Raw genomic sequence first — 16,402 nt, forward strand, 5'->3', positions numbered from 1 at the left:
GAACGTAAGGAGTTGAGTGTGTAGCCCGTGGTAGGGTGGTTATCTAGTGTATACAAGGCACTGGGATGATCCTCAGTACTCTAAAAAGGATAACACAGAATACTGTGATGAAGAACCAAACGAGGCAGGAGATAGATGTGTACACATTGGGTGACGGCTATGTACAAAACAGAACTGTCCACCCAGGGAAGAAAGCACCTTGTGTGACTTACCACAGTATCACACTCATGGTCACTGGTTGGATCTGGGCTTTTATTTTTCCTAATTTCCTTTTTAAATTTTGTTTGGTTTTGAGCTAGGATATCCATGTTGGTCTGGAACTTGTAATCAATCCCCCTGCTTCAGCCTCCCCAGCGCTGGGACTCTAGGCATGTATATCTTACTTGGCTGGGTTACAGTATTTTTCTGCTTTTACTTTTGATCTTTTTAAGACAGGGCCTTACTCTGCAGCCCTGGTTGACCTGGAATGGCAGACCATTCTGGCCTTATACTCACGGCCATCCACCTGCCTCTGCCTCCTGAATGGTGAGGTTAAGGAGCAGTTCCACTATCCCCAGCCTACAGTATTCTGAAACATTGTCATTTTACTCTAATGATAGTTAAAGTGAAAATGAGTTAAGAATAGTTCCTTTCTCACACGCTGTCTCAATCCTTATTCACTTGCCCCAGCTTCATGCCCTCGTAACTACCCCACCCCCATTCTCCTTCAGCTCCAGAGCCTCCTCTGAACCCCATTCCTTGCTTCCTGTCAGCATCTCAGGACCCTCTCTTTGCTTCCTTGATCTCAACTGGGAACAGAGAGCACTCCCCTGCCCTCTGTCATTCTCTGATGAAGCTACCTTCCCACCCTTGTCCGAGGCAGGTCCCTCATACCCAAGCAGGTGACACCGTCCGAGTCCAACACCTGGTCCTCAGCACAGGCGCACTGGCGGCTCCCCGGGGTGGCTAGGCACAAGCTGCTGCAGCCTCCGTTATTTACCCGACATTTGTTGGTACCCACTGCAGGAGAGGGGGACACGGATGGGGCGGCAGAGTTAGGAAAAGTAGCACACAAAGTAAGAAGACCGAAGAGGAAGTCGGGAGAGGAAGGTCGCGTTGAAAGAGAAGGAACACAGACGTGGGAATAGAAGTGAATGGGGAACAGAGGCTTCTGGGAAGTCTTCGATATTAAAGCCTGGGGTCCCATCCTACCAACCCACCGTCCCCAGCCTATGAAGGAGCACCTTGCTGCTGCTGCGCATCATACATTCGGATCTCAAAGATAGGAGGTCGCTCGCTGCGCAGAAGGGTCACGGTGGGCTGCGCGCCTGCCACGCCCCGTTCCAAGCGGTAGACGCTGCCGCTTCGATACTCGGTCCAAAAGAGGTAGTTGCCATGGTGACACAGGCCGAAGGCGTGATTCAGTTCAGGACCCTCGTATACAATCTAGGAATGGAGGAAATGTCTCTGAGGAGAGGAGGGCAAATAGAGATGTCCGAGGGACGACTAGGGGCCCTAGTAGTCCTGACTGACTCCAACAGGCGACCCAGAAAGGACACTGTCCATACGGAGCTCTCAACGGGCCGTTCAATAGGAGTGTCGTGTTACACACGCACGCGCGCGCACACACACACATACACACACACCCGCACGCAGTCACGCACACCAACATTCAGCCATTTATTTCTCTACCTAAGCAAAATTTACTGGGATCTATTAAGGGCGGAGCTGTGATAGGCACTAAGAACACCCGTCTTTGTCCCGTGGAGGGCACATTAGGTAATATGGGGAAGAGTGACCTGGAGACAACATTCAAGAGAAAGGGAACAAAGAAGAACTAGGGGGATCCCCAGGAAGCAAAGGCTTGGGGAACAGAGGCCCATGATGTTCTGAAATAACAAGCTTTGTAGTGTAGCTTGTTCAAAGAGTGTTGAGTTGTGGGAAGGAGGAGACACGAGACCATAGAGGTGCCCAGAGCTGTTTGGTCCACACACCTAAACACTACTCATGAACCAAGGGAGTGAACAAATATGCACATATGCTGTCCCATGGCACCTTACATGTTGCTGCATGACTACGCCGGAGCGTGTTGTATGTATGTGCACACGCACAGAGGTGCACACATAGCTGTGCCTGTGAGCAGTCAGATACAGGTAGACACCCTCAAACAAGACAACATACGTAACATACAAACACACATGCATGGAGTAGCCATGCGTAAACCTGTAAGAAGGACAAAGGCCTACACACTCAGACATGTACACCCTCACGGAGTTTTCAGCATAGAAACAGGGTTAAACAATGTACACATGCCTGCCCACCTTCCGGTCTGTGCCGTTCAGCAGTATGGTCTCAATTCGGTCATAGAAGGCGTCCACCCAGTAGAGGCGCCCAGCCGGGATGTCCAGGCTTAGCCCATTGGGCCAAAGCACTGTCTTGGAGGTGACAAAGATATCTCGGTGTGAGCCGTCCATCCAAGCCCTCTCGAGCCGCCCTCGCCGACTGTCCTTGGGGTCTTCCTCCCAGTCTGTCCAGTACATCCACCTGTGGGCAGTGTCTGGTCAGCACCACATGGTCACCCTTGCCACAACAGTGCACTGGATCCCATTACAGATGGTTGTGACCCACCATGTGGTTGCTAGGAATTGAACTCAGGACCTCTGGAAGAGCAGTCAGTGCTCTTAACCTCTGAGCCATCTCTCCAGGCCCCGCCATCTCCAGCCCCCCCCTGCCCCCCACAGCAGCTTCTGTTGTGATTCCAGTCATGAGGTGGTATCCAGAGCTCCTCCCAGGGGTCTCTCTGAGCTGTTTATCCCTGAATCCTACATCACAGCAACTCAGGCCTCCATACAACAAACACCCGATGAACAGCTATTGTATCGGGGCATGCTTCTGGCATCCCAGGATGCAGCAAGACCAAGATTCCCCACCCCTTAGGAGCCTACATCCCATGAGAAACAAGTCATTCAAGAAGGTCATGTTGCAGTGAAAAACCAGGAGGAAAATTAAAAGTGATGGGCAGAGAGAATCCAGGCAGCAAGTTGGGGTGAACAGCGGGGGGCCGGGGGGGGAGGCAGGGGGCTTCATGAGACCCCAGACACTATCAAGAAACCATGCTGGTATGTGGGAGTTGCAGACAGCAAAGCATGGGAAGGGAAGTGCTGGGTGAGGGAAGGAAGGCAAGTGCAGATGTTGGCAAGCAAGCCCTGCGCAGACCCAAAGGCTAGCGGGGCTCAGGGCCAAGGGGAACCAGGGGACAAGGGGAGCAGCACAAGCCGACTTCCGGGTGTGTATCAGGGTTTTGTTCTCCCCCCTCAAGATGGACAGACAGACACATGCTCTCTTTTCAGGCTCCCATTCCTGCCTCTGTAGCCTGCCTGCGCTCAGGCACACCCCTGGCTTTGCTGTTTCCCTCCCCAGACTTCTAAGATGCACATGCACCCATCCCAAGGCCTGGGCAGTCTCACCCGTTGAGTGGATCCACCACAATGGCCCTGGGGTGTGTCATCTTGCCCTCGATTAGTGTCTTTCGAGTCTGAGCAGCTTTCTCCAGCCTGGCCACACTAATGGTCTTCTTGGGGCCGTCATCAGTCCAGTAAAGATTGTCTCCCATCCAGTCCACGGCCACGCCCTCCACGTTGTGAATGCCTGTGAGGGCGTAGAGAATGCATGGGGGTGACCCTTAAAGGACCCATGGTGGCCAGGCAGGGGGAGCAGGAGGCATGTGGTACCCTGAATGGTGGGCAGACTGGGGAGGAAGAAGGGGGAGGGAGGCTTCAGGGGATGGAGAAGACCCTTTCGGATGTCACATATACATTGCATCTACGATGCCACATCTACGTTTTGAAAACAGCATGGGGACAGCCAGGACACTATGTGACTGAGGTAAGCTCTCAGATGAGGGCATGTCTGGGCCTGTGCTTAGATGGACAGCCAGGGCTGCATGCACTGGCTCCTTGCTTGAGTATGATGCCACCATCCATCCTGGGCCTGAAAAACCTGAGCTCACAAAATGAATAAATTAGGAAGTGAGTTTTCCCTTAGCCAAAGGCTTCATCTCGAGTGTCCCTTAAATAGCAGTTCCCCTGTATAGGGGTCCCCAATGTCTTCCTGACCAGGAGTTACTCTTGATTTCCACACAGTCTTATGATTGCTGACTGCTGAGGTTCTCTGAGCTGCACAGAGGGTGGGGAGCAAGCCAGATTGACTGGTTAAGGAACCAGTTCTTAGGGCCCCAAAATACAGATCTGAGGTAAAACACACACAGCTCAGAAGCCCCCATGGGGATGGCTCCACTGCACAGCGGGTCCTGGCAAAGTAGGTCAGAGGGAGAAGCAGACACAGTGTTCTCAGGCCACATAAAGGTGAAGGTTTCCGTGGCTGTGAGATCTAGCTGCACACACTCCGAGCACACACACACACACTTGTAGATGGGCCCTGTCTGATGTAACAGGCTTAGCTCTGATTCAGGGCCTATGGCCTCTCCTGGCTGTATGCTGCACACAGCTCCAGGGCTCTGAGCCAATGGCAGTGAGACCCTGAGTTTTCCCAAGGGCTGGCAAAGGCAGCCCACACTGCCTAACACATCCATCCATCCTCCTGACTCTCTTTGGCTCAGCCAAGAACGGGGTCACACAGGGGTCAACCTGTCTATCCCCTCATCTCCATGCCAACCAGCCCAGCCAGCTCATGGCAGAGGACTCTTCATGCTGTGAGGGGAGCAATCTAAGCCTCTGATGTCTTCCTGTCTGAGGCACCACATCCCTCAGGAGTGCTTCCCACACACCTCCCACCTCTGACGCCTCCCTTACCATCCTTCAGGATAGTCTCTCTCTCCGTGCCATCAATCTTCTGTCGGCCAATGAGGTAGCTGGTGGTGTCGGCAAAGTAGATGAAGCCAGTCTCAGCGTGGAAGTCCAGAGCCCGTGGATTCATAAGGTTCTCAATGGGGATCATATGTTCATCGGGGACCTTGGCCCCCATGTCCATCCCTCTGATGATGCCTGGCCGGCCCTTGCCATACACGAGGAACAGCTCATGTTCAGGTTCTAGGGAAGGTGCAAAGGGTACAGAGTTACACAGACACACATGCACTTGTGTGCACAGACACACACACACATGCATATACGCACATGCACTCGCACACACACACAGACATACACATACACTCACATGCATACACACAGACACACATGCACTCACACACACACATACACATAGTCGCACACACAGTTGCACAGACACTCATGCACTCACGCGTGCACGCGCACACACAGACACATGTGCAGTCGCGTGCACACACACATACACACAAAGATACACATGCACACACATTCATATACAGACACACATCCACTTGCACACACACAGACACACACACACATATACACAGCCACTCATGCACTTGCAGGTACACACACATGCATGCATACACAGACACACATAAGCACAAGCATGCACACACACACACACACACACACACACTAACATGATGCACACGCATGTATGCACACATTCACACACACACATGGTCACCACCCAACTTGAAATCTGGGTCTGAGGTGCTGCAGTGAGTTGGCTGGGCGGGTCAGGAGACGTGGAGCAGACAGGGTTCTGAGTCACTCACAGAAAACACAAGATTACTCCACTCTAGCCCTAGGACCACTGTGTGATGGGGATTTGACATGAGCAGCTTTGGATGGGAAATCGGAGGACGGCTTGTTTGCATTCTAACGCCCTCTACTCAGGAGTGAAATCTGTGGCCTAAAAGGAGTGTGTGGCTTTCAGAATACGTGGGTATCTGGTCACTCGCTCACCACTTGTGCCACTATCCTAGCCTAAACCACATCACTCTGACCCACGCTGTGGAAACAGCCTCCTGGCTTCTTCCCTCCTGCCCAGCACAAGCTTAGGCAGGATAGACCTAGTCACTCCATTTCTTTCCGCGGCAGCTAGAAGCTCCTCATCCCGGTGAGGATTTCCCTTCACTCACACCACTCCGCCTCACCGTCTTCCTGGCACACCACACCCTACACGGCCTCAGGGCCTTTGAACCGTAAGTTCACTCCTCCATAAGTGACCTCCCAGCAGTCATGTGGCGGGCCACCTTATTTCATCGGCAGAGAGCTTGGCTTAGATATCACATCCGAGGACTGTCATGACAACTCCTCTGTCCCCCCACACCCTTCACTGCCAGAATGGTGTCAAACACCCAGTGTGCTGGGAACATTGCTGCTCTTGGATATGGGCCCCTTACGGTTCTTTGTTTCTGTACATCTAGGCAGAGGCAGTGGGTTACAAGGGAACATCTGCTGACCCATCTCCACCCCCAGCAGGCCCAACTCTCCCTCATACTCACTCTTGCAGGATTTCCCATCACTTCCCAGGCTGAAGCCAGACCGGCACCTGCAGGTCCTTGCCTTGTGGCTGTTGGCCAGCAGGCAGATGTCAGAGCAGCCCCCTGGCTTTCCATACTGGTCGTTCTCACAGGCGTGACTCCGCACTGGGGGCAGAGGAGAAAGCTGTCAGCACCCTTCAGGGCTCTGCTCAGGTCACCCAGGGGGACGGAGATCTTTGCTCTTTTCCCATTTCAGGATTTCGAAGCCACAGAACTAGTATCCTCTGCCTTGCCACAACTCAGGCATAAGGGAACTTGGGTCATGGAGAGCCAAGGATATCTATGGCTGGAGAAACCAGGGTTGGCAGGCTGGGGCAGGTGCCTAGAAGCACTCTTGATTTGAAAGAGAAGAAGGATCTGTAGACCTGTGATCCTGAGCTGACTTTGGAGGTGTCGTGGAGACCACTTACCTCGGGGCTGGCGTCGCTGGTGGTAGATGTGCAGAGCGCCACCCTTGTCCACACGGGTGACCACCTGGTACTCGGTACTGTTGAACCGGTTAACTCGGATCACGCTCGTCTTCTGCTGGGTGTTGGCGTTGTCTGAGTTGGTGGCGTAGAGATAGTTCTCAAACACAGTCAGGCCGTAGAGGTGCTCAATCTGAGACGGCAGGCAGTGTTGGTCAACAAGATGAAAAGGAAGTCCCCTTCACCCCCACAGGCCTGTGACTGCCACCCAAGCTCCATCATCTACTTCCCAATTTTCCCCTCCAGTTTTATTTAACTTGATGCTAAACGCTTGTCTCCTGTGTCCTGAAAATTTCTGTTTGTCCATCTCCTATACATCCTTCACAAAGTAGTCCTTATAGAACCAGAATTTTCAAAGAGATGCTCTTTCCCTCTTCATTCTGCCTCTGTGGTGACACTGGTATCCAGCAACAGATGGGCTGCTCACTGGACCATCCTACCACTGAGGACAGGAAAAATGTCCCTCGCAGAATTACGATCCCTGCAGACGCTTTGATGATTTGCAGGCGACTTACATTTGGACCCTAACCTCCGTCCACAGAGAATGCTCAGCTTGACTGCAGCTTTGCGGGGACTGAGGGACCACTTGTGTCCCAAGGAAGCCTACAGGGGCCAGCTGCTTCAATTTGCCCAAGATAGGGGGTCTGCTGTGGGACTTTCAAGGTTAGGACTGGAAGAGTTCTGTGCAAGGCCCCAGTGGCTGACACACTGGAGCTACTCCAGAGTGATGCTCTACGCTGAGCAGCAGGACCTCCTGGCTGGGTTCGAGTGTTGCTCCCAGTTGTGTAACCTCTGGTAAATTACCAAACATCTTTGAACCCCGCTTTTGTCAACTGCCTGCTCATCTTGCAGGGGTTATTTTAAGCCTCAAATAAGACAAAGGAAGTACAATGTCTTTAAGTGACTGTTCCCATCAGAACGGGAAGCCATATCCTTCCTCTCTGACACATTCCTGCAGGCTCCATCTGAAGACATGGCTGGTTGGCTTCGCTCTTTCCACACTTACTGGAAGCCCTAGAGATCAATTCCCCCAAAGGTCTCCCCCTCAGCAGAAGACTCCAGTTGATGGTTCCCCCAGAATAACCTCAGACAAAACCTCCCTCACCAGGATGCCTTGGATGATCGTCTGACGACCCTTCCCTTCGTAGTCTACCACCTCAATGTAGTCTAGGTAGGCGTCAGCCCAGTAGACAAGACGGCTGACCAGGTCCAGGGTGATGCCATGTGGAAATACAATCTTGCTATCCACCAGCTTGGTGCGGTTCTGTCCGTCCATGTCACAGCGCTCCACCTTTGGGATCTGCCCGTAGTCAGTGAAGAACACCTTCCTGTGGGTACACACATGTTAAATGAGATGCAGGCACTGGGACCCCACTTCCCAGGATAGCTTCTGCCTCCTCTTTCGAGAGTCAGAACACCAACCCGTCACTCTCACCCCATGGCAGGGTCCAGGGCGATGCCTTTGGGATTGTAGAGTTCCAGGTCCAACAAAGTGACACAGGTGTCCCCGTTTCGGTTACAGACAAAGATCCTGTCGTCAATGTCATCCACGAAGTAGAAGTTCCCCGTCAACCAGTCGATAGCCATCTGCTCAACGTCTGGAGAATGAAGGAGAGAGCTATGTGGGACAGGCCCACCCACAGGCATCCATTCCTCCGGTGGTGATCTCGGTGAGCTCGCCTTCTCTGGGACCTAATCCTCCCCCAGTCAGCTGCAGCCACCTTCCCCGGAGCTCTTGTGGGTGTTAGCAGCAGATACAGTCACACTTCGATACTCTTTATGTTTCCAAGTATCTGGTCTCTCCAAATAGAAGTCTCCAAATATACTCAACCCCCTACCCCAGCCCCCATCCTGTGTTCAGGATTGTCATAAGCAGGAGGGACTAGGTAAATATTGGCTGACTGACTGACAGGCTCTTCCAATTCTAATCCAGCTTTCAACAGGAGAGTGCTATCTTGTAGTGCCAAGAGGCAGGAGTCAGGCCTACCAGCTCACCCCAATATTTTCTTTTTAAACTGCTTTCACTTGAGAAAAATGGTACCCTAACTACCCGAAATGGCACATATCTTCGGTTTGGGCCTGATTTATATTCTCTTTACGTGGTAAGTCTAATTATTTCATACTAACAAGAAGTACCTGCTGGAAACTGTACATGTTGCATAAATTTAAAGGGGGAAAAATACTGGAAAGTGGGATGTTCATAAATGAACTCAGCTTGGAGAAAAAATATTTCAAAACATTAAGTCCATACAGCACGACATAAAACGGGTGGCCTGAGGCTGGGAGTCAGTCACATGAACCAAACTCCTCCTTCTTGCCCTCACGTCCCTGTTTCTTCCATGTTCGTCCTAAATTCCCTCACATCCTGAGGAAGCACAGAAGGAGTGAGAACTGAAGTGCAGAGAGTCCGGGAGGAGATGAAAATAGGGCCCTGGATAAACCAGGAGACACAGGAAGAGGAACTCCCTGGTGATAGCAGCAGCTACCATGAAGGGCCACAGAAGGAGGGTAAGGCAAGGACTGTTGGAAGTCTGGGGACAAGGACAACTAACTATTGGCAGCCTTCCCAACAGAGCCTAGGCTTCCATGACCTCGCTGGCCCCTTTCAAATACACCCTCAGAAGAAATGCCACTTGCAGCTCTGGATGTTCCTAAGGCAGAGACTTTTATCTGCGCGGTTTCAACAGCAGGTAGATGTCTTTTACTACCTGCACCTGGCTGAAGCTTGGCCCACACTCAGGGACTCAGCCCTGAAGGGATTACTCTGCCACACATCTACAGGTATAATGATGGACTCTGCTGGCTCCTCCTTAATCCCCCTTCCTCCCCACAGGGATCCAGGAGCTGTTTCTTAATAGTGGGAGGGGGTGCGGGGGAACAGGAAAGTGTCATCCAGAGAAGTTGGCTGGCCAGGACTACTGACTCAGAGTCACAGGACTGAGGCCGGAGGGGGGGCGGGGAAGTAGTCACTGGAGGCTCACATAAATGGCTTCCTCTTCAGGTCCCCTCTGGTAAACCCCACCCTGAGACAACTGTAGAAAGAGGTCATTGAATGAGGTATTACCCCCTGCAAGTGCTGACACATTCTCAAATCCAGCTACTCTGTCCTCTGGGCTCCCAAGACTGTTCCATCTTGGGGAACAGGGCAGGGGGGACATGAGGAGAACAAGGGTCATAGAGGCAGAAAGCTCAGCTCAAGCTCACACACACACACACACACACACACACACACAGAGTCACCACAGAGAAGCCAGATTAAAATGAAGCCCACTAGGCCACCTCCAAAGGAAACTGAAATCCCAAAGTAGGGACCTTCCTGCAGCTCCAGGCAGCCAACAGGACAGCTGAAATCAACAGGGTTCTGTACCCTTTACTTGGTGGGCGCTGTGGGGGTCTGGGGGCTGCTGGCATGTGTGCAAAATTCATCAGTCAAATCTGTTTTCCTAGCACCAGCTGGCACAAATGGCCTTCTCTCCAACTTCCTCAGGCTTCCCTGAGTCACTGCCCAGCCCTAGGATTGGCAACACCCTGGCCCTGCTCACCCATACACCCTTGGCAAGAGAGAAAGAGGAAGAAGCCTGCAGAGAGCTGATGCCTTACTCCCAGATGCAGCTCCATACTCAGGCCAAGCCTCAAGATGGGGGAACCTGAGGGGGAGCCTCTCTCCTGGCTTGCGTTCCCTCCCACTTCTGGGAAAGAAGGGTAGTGACAGTCCCTGTTCTCATGTGTCTGCCCTTGGCTGGGCTCCCCTCACCTCCCCAAAGGCCAAGCAGGGTCCCATTCAGCAGACCTGACTGTGAGGAATTGGCGAGAACTGACGTCCCTAGCCAGCCTGGCCTCCACTTTGGTATTTTTGCAGCTGGAGATTATTAGTCTCAAGCAAAACTCCTTTGTTATCCAAGCCCACACCACCACATTATTTTCCTCTCTCCTAAAGTTCAGATTCCTCTGCTCCCTCCCCATCCCTAGCCACTACTCTATAAAGCTATGCAGAGAGACTAGGGCATACTGGGAAGGGATATCACTCACCATTGCCCATCAGTCTCTGAGATACCAACCTTGCTCTTATAGCCTGAGGTTCAGGTGGAGCCCTGGGCTTTTGCTTACAGGAGCTGAATATTCCTGATCCACAAACTTAAACGAGTTATGGGCATAACTGGAAAGCTGGGCATGATGACAAACATTTATATGTAATCCCAGCACTTAAGAGGTGGGGGAAGGAGAGTCAGGAGTTTAAGGCCAGCCTTGGCTACACAGTGAGTTCCAAGGCCAGCAGGGGTGACTTGAGTCTTTGTCTCAAAAAACAAACAAACAAACAAACAAAACAAAACAAAACAAACAAAACAAAACAAACAAACAAAAAACAGCCAGAGGCTGGAGAGATGGCTTGGTAGTTAAGAACACTTGCTGCTCTCTCAGGGGACCTGGGTGTAGCTCCCAGCACCTACATCAGGTGGCTCACAATTACCTGTATCTCCAGCTCCATGGTATCTGCACACACATGACACACATAAACTCACACAGGTACATATATAGACACATGAATTTAAAATGAACAAATAAATCTAAAACAAACACAAAATTCATCCATCCAACCAAACTAAGCCTAAATAAAACAATGCAGCAAAAATCCTGGAGGGTAGAAGTTCCCTTGTGCCCTGCACCCCCAGGGCTGACCTGCCCTAGATCACCCTCCTGCCCTCCAGAGGAGCTCTGGTCAGAGCAGCTCTGATAAACCCAAGGAGGAAGAATGTGGTGGTGGTCTGGTGTTGGAGTGGCGGGGACTCTAGCAGAGCGGGGAGGGGCTTAGGACTGGAGAAGGATGAATGAGTCAAAAGGTAAGACCACAGCAGATGGTGTCATCAAAAAGGACTTTCAGTTCCATGCCCGGGAACAGACCTGGTGAGTGTTTACAAGGGCTGGGCTTCCCTTGCAACCCCAGACTCAGATGTGCCGCACCCATCCATCTCCAATCCTTCTCGCCTTCTCCGCCATCCACATTGCTCAAGAGAGATTTCTTAAGTAGTGGGCTGCTTTCCCAGAAGCAGAGCCCCCAGCAGACTCCCAAGAGCTTAGCTTCAGTTGCATGATTCCGGTCACTTTCTGTAAACTAAGAAAATCTGGGTGCAGGAAGGGGGTCTTTATCTTTTGAAAACCTATCTCCAGATATATCCACACACCCAAAGACTATATATAGAACACACACCAAGTAAGTCCCTTGAAGATGAAAGAACCCCATTTCGAAGTTAGTGGCATCCCCAGGGAACATATTAGCTTCTCTGGTCCTTATTCTAATTTATTCCACCCTACTTCCAATGCTCTGCTCTGCCCTGGGTCCAGCTGGGTTCTGAGCACTGGCCTGAACCCTGGTCTTATCATTAGGTACATCATCAGTAAATGGGGCAGTACATTTGGGGCACGTAGCACATGTCTAACCATCCCCATCAAGCTGTGGCCTCCTGAGTTAAGGTGGGCAATGGGGTGGGCACTGAAACTGGTGTTCTTATTCCACACTGGCTCTGTTGAGAAGCTTTCCCCACAGAGTGGAGTGTCCCTCAATGGAAGGAGTTCTCCCTACACGGAGAAACTCCCCCTATGGAAAGGAGCTTTGCCCGCACAAAGGAACCCTCTGTGCTGAAACCTGACTATTGAAAGTGCCTCTCGGGGCTGGAGAGATGGCTTAGTGGTTAAGAGCTCTGACTGCCCTTCCAAAGGTCCTGAGTTCAATCCCCAGCAACCACATGGTGGCTTGCAACCATCTATAATGGGATCTGATGCCCTCTTCTGGTGTGTCTGAAGACAGTGACAGTGGACTCATACATAAAATAAATAAATCTTAAAAAAGAAAGAAAGAAAGAAAGAAAGTGCCTCTCCTTGTCACAGTCTCGGTGACCCCCAGGAGCTCCCCATCATTATGAATTCTACCTGACCACAGATGCAGGAGACCAGGCATTATCTTTACATTTCCTCCCTAGTGCCAGACACACACGTATTGATTGGCTTAACAAATATTTACTGAACACCGATTCCTCCCGCTGTTGTCCTAGAGCCAGGGCATCCTTCCCCTTCCCTTCTCTGGCCTTGGAATGCCGAGGACATTGGCAGAGGACAGTCTGCAATCCCACTGAGGGATCTGGCTAGTGAGGCGAGCCTGGCAGGTTTTACTAAATAACACGGCCTCATGTTCCTGTCTGCTACCAAACCCTGACTTCAGCTCTTGCTTCTTCCATCAGCAAGTCCAAAAGTTACCCGTAACTTATTCCCTGACCACCCTTCCTGCCTCTGCTCATATACCCAGCCAGGATCCCATGGATGAAATCCTGGTTTCTGCTCTGCCTGACTTACGGTCTTTGCATGATTGAGAAATTCTCACTGGGCTCTGAAATGTCTGTCTTGCTTAAGTTACTTCCTCTGGATTGAAAACAGGGAGGACAGAGCTGGGGTAGGCTGGCTTGGGAGGCAACTTCAAGGAGACAGTGGGGGAGGAGAGGACAAGGCTGGATCTGGGCCCGGAGACACAGGGCTGGTGCTGGCCAGGAAAAGCAAGAAAATGCTGCTAGTGACTAGGAAACCGAAAGGGAATGAGGAGCCAAAGAGCCAGAGTGTAGGGGTCCTGGGCCAGCTGATAGAACGGCTAGACCTCCACAGTATCAGGACCCCCTGTGGGAGTCAGAAAGGCCAAAGGAGGGAGTGTCTTTCATGTGTGAACTCTGGAACAGTTCCATTTGGGTATTTTGTGTAGCTTTCTTGTTCAGATAGGGTCTCACTGTGTAACTCAGCCTGGCCTGGGATGGACTAACAGCCCTGCCTACCTCTCCCTCCCATGTCAGGACTGCAGGTATGAGCCATGACGCTCAGCTTCTGATGTGTTCTATACACAGCACTGGACAGAGAAAGAGGAAAGGACACAAACCCTCACGCCCCTTTCAGTTGGTCGAAGATGCAGTCCGTCTTCTCTTTGCCTGCCCTCTAGAAAAAAACCATGACTCTGTTTCCCTGTTGAGAAGATTTTAAAAACACATCTACCTACTCCTCCTCCCAAAAAGCCGGGAGAGGAGGGAGAGAAACTCAAAGTTGGTCAGCTGGGCTTGGGGATTTGTTTTGCAACACGCAGGTCCTTTTTCTAGGCTTTGCTATCTCATGCAGCACGTCCCAGGAAGGAACCCCCAGAGACCTGTAAGCCTCCAGGCTCCCCTGTCTCACACCTACAACACAAAACAACTACAACACAAAACAACTTCGTCAAGTGGTATTTCCTTCCAGGCCTCTGTTTACAGCTTCACCTTCCCAAAGCCTCATCCTTCTTTCAGTGACCACATCCTCAGGGGAAGGATGGGAGCACACCAGAACCCTCCAGCTGAGGAATTTAAGCTCTGGAGGGGTCAGGGGAGAGAGTCAGCAGGCTAGACCACTTATCCTACTCAGGGCACTTAAGGAGTTGAATGGAAAGGCCATTTCTGGACTCTGGGAATATCAGGCCTGTTGATCCTCTTGGGATTTAGTTTCAAGAACTTTAGTCTTCTGTGTATTGCTTTTAAAAATATTTATATGTGTATATAGTTTACAGTGTTATTTATTTACACTTTTATTTATCACAGACTAAAAGCTGATCATGGTGGCTTACACCTACAATCCCAGCACTTGGAAGGCTGCCGTTGAAAGAGGATTATCGTGAGTTTGAGGCTAGCCTGGGCTATAGAGTTTTTAAAATGAACTAATTAGGGATGGAGAGAGGGTTCAGTCAGCAAGGTATTAAGCGTCGGTGCCTGAGGACCTGTGTTCTATTCCCAGCATCCACTTTAAAAAGTGAGTTATTGCTGGACACAGTGGTGGCACATGCCTTTAATCCTTTTAGCAGAGGCAGGCAGATCTCCGTGAGTTCAAGGCCAGCCTGGTCTACATATCAAATTCCAGGCTAACCAAGGTCATACAGCAAAACTTTGTTTCTAAAATAATTTTAAAAGTTGATCCTGGTAGTGCATTCTTGTAATCCCAGCACCAGATAGGCAGAAACAGGATACTGAGGTATTGCTGGTCATCCAGTCTACCTCAGTTGGCAAGCTGCAAGTTTAGTGAGACCTTACCTCAAAAACTAAGGCAGCAGGCGGGGCTGAAACAATGGATCAGTGATTAAGGACTTGTTACTCTTCAGTAGCTACCACCCAGAGGGGGGTTCACAGCTGTCTGTGTAACACCAGTTCCAAGGGGCCTGTTGCCCTTTTCTGGCCTCCTTGGGCACTAGGCATGCATAGACATACATGCAGGCAAAACATTCATATATATGGAATAACTATTTAAAAATAAGGCAGAAGGGTATGCAAGAAGACAGCTGACATCAACTTCTGGCCTTTGCACACATGTGTACACACATGCATCTAGGCACAAGTACACACACATACGTGCACCAAAAAATTATAATAAAATCATAGAATAGGAATTTTCTAATGAGAGTATCAGATAAGAACATAATAACTGTAAAGCTCAACTTTACAACTGGGGACGAGAGGCAGGAAGGAGGAGAACAGCCTGGGCTGTGGAACAAGTTGGAGGTCAACCTGGGCTGCACAGGATCCTGTCTTAAAAAATGCAAAACAAATCCAGTTGAGAGGGCTGGAGAGCTGGCTCAGTGGGGAAACCACGGAAGCCTGATTCCCTGAATTAAACCTCCAGGACCCATGCAGTGAAGGGCTCTTATATGTTGTCTTCTGGTTTCTACATGCACACTATGATTCATGTGTGCACCAACACACACACACACACACACACACACACACACACGAAATTAATAAAATATATAAAAAAAAATAAAACCTTTAACAACATTTTTTTTTTCCTAAACTTGTGCCCGCTGAAATGAACATAACGCTTCTGGAGAAGGGATGACTGAAAACTCTTAAAAAGAGAGAAATAATTACTTATTTCCTTATTATTTTTATTGACTGAGGACCTTGCTGTACTGAGATGTGGGTTCAAGTGACTCTGTCCTCAACTTCAACCCCACAGTCTCTTTTCCCTTTCCAGTACTAGGGATAGAACACAGCCCACCACGCACGCACGAGCCACACTCTCAGCTCTCTCCCCTTCTTTTCTTTTCTCACCCAGTCAGCTCTCCCGTTAGGCAGAAGAGAAGGTGGGGCTGGGCTGTAGCTGAGGCAGGAGAAGAGACAGCCACACCAATCTAGGCCAGTGCGGCCATGGGGCTACGGAATTAGCAGACTGTGCTGTCTGAGGGAAGAGGTAATGGGCCTTGTGTGGGTGTGTGGGTGGCTGGGGAGCTTACAGGGCTTTCAGGATGCGGAGCAGACCAGACCCCATGCTTCAGGACCCATGTGAACAGGCCCCCTTCCCGGCTTCCTTCCTTCTTTATATCTATTTCTGTTTACAGAGGTCTCTTTGAGACAGGCTTCCCCCAGCTCCCCACACCAGTAAGCTGTCCTCACTGGCTCCCCCCTTCTCAATCATAAGATATATGTATCACAACCTCCTGATGCCCCCTCTTCCCAAAGCACTGCCCGATTTGTTCCCAGGTCCCAGGCACAGGGAAGGTTGGGGAGGATGG

General features: G+C 50.8%; 1 protein-coding gene across 3 annotated transcripts in view; it reads right to left on the minus strand.

Annotated features, from left to right (window-relative positions):
* Lrp1 (LDL receptor related protein 1) overlaps positions 1-16,402 on the minus strand; it is an 80,418-nt gene that overhangs the window by 46,781 nt on the left and 17,235 nt on the right. For all 3 annotated transcript variants that reach the window (XM_076920504.1, XM_076920506.1, XM_076920505.1), the window contains exons 7-15: positions 8,279-8,441; positions 7,949-8,171; positions 6,787-6,976; positions 6,338-6,481; positions 4,791-5,027; positions 3,447-3,627; positions 2,301-2,523; positions 1,224-1,425; positions 874-999 (exon numbers count right to left, since the gene is read on the minus strand). In XM_076920504.1, the coding sequence (XP_076776619.1) occupies positions 874-999; positions 1,224-1,425; positions 2,301-2,523; positions 3,447-3,627; positions 4,791-5,027; positions 6,338-6,481; positions 6,787-6,976; positions 7,949-8,171; positions 8,279-8,441 (1,689 nt within the window). The remainder of the gene's footprint in view (positions 1-873; positions 1,000-1,223; positions 1,426-2,300; positions 2,524-3,446; positions 3,628-4,790; positions 5,028-6,337; positions 6,482-6,786; positions 6,977-7,948; positions 8,172-8,278; positions 8,442-16,402) is intronic.

The sequence above is a fragment of the Arvicanthis niloticus genome, chromosome 22, assembly GCF_011762505.2.
Source record: "Arvicanthis niloticus isolate mArvNil1 chromosome 22, mArvNil1.pat.X, whole genome shotgun sequence".
Classification (NCBI taxonomy): Eukaryota; Metazoa; Chordata; class Mammalia; order Rodentia; family Muridae; genus Arvicanthis; species Arvicanthis niloticus.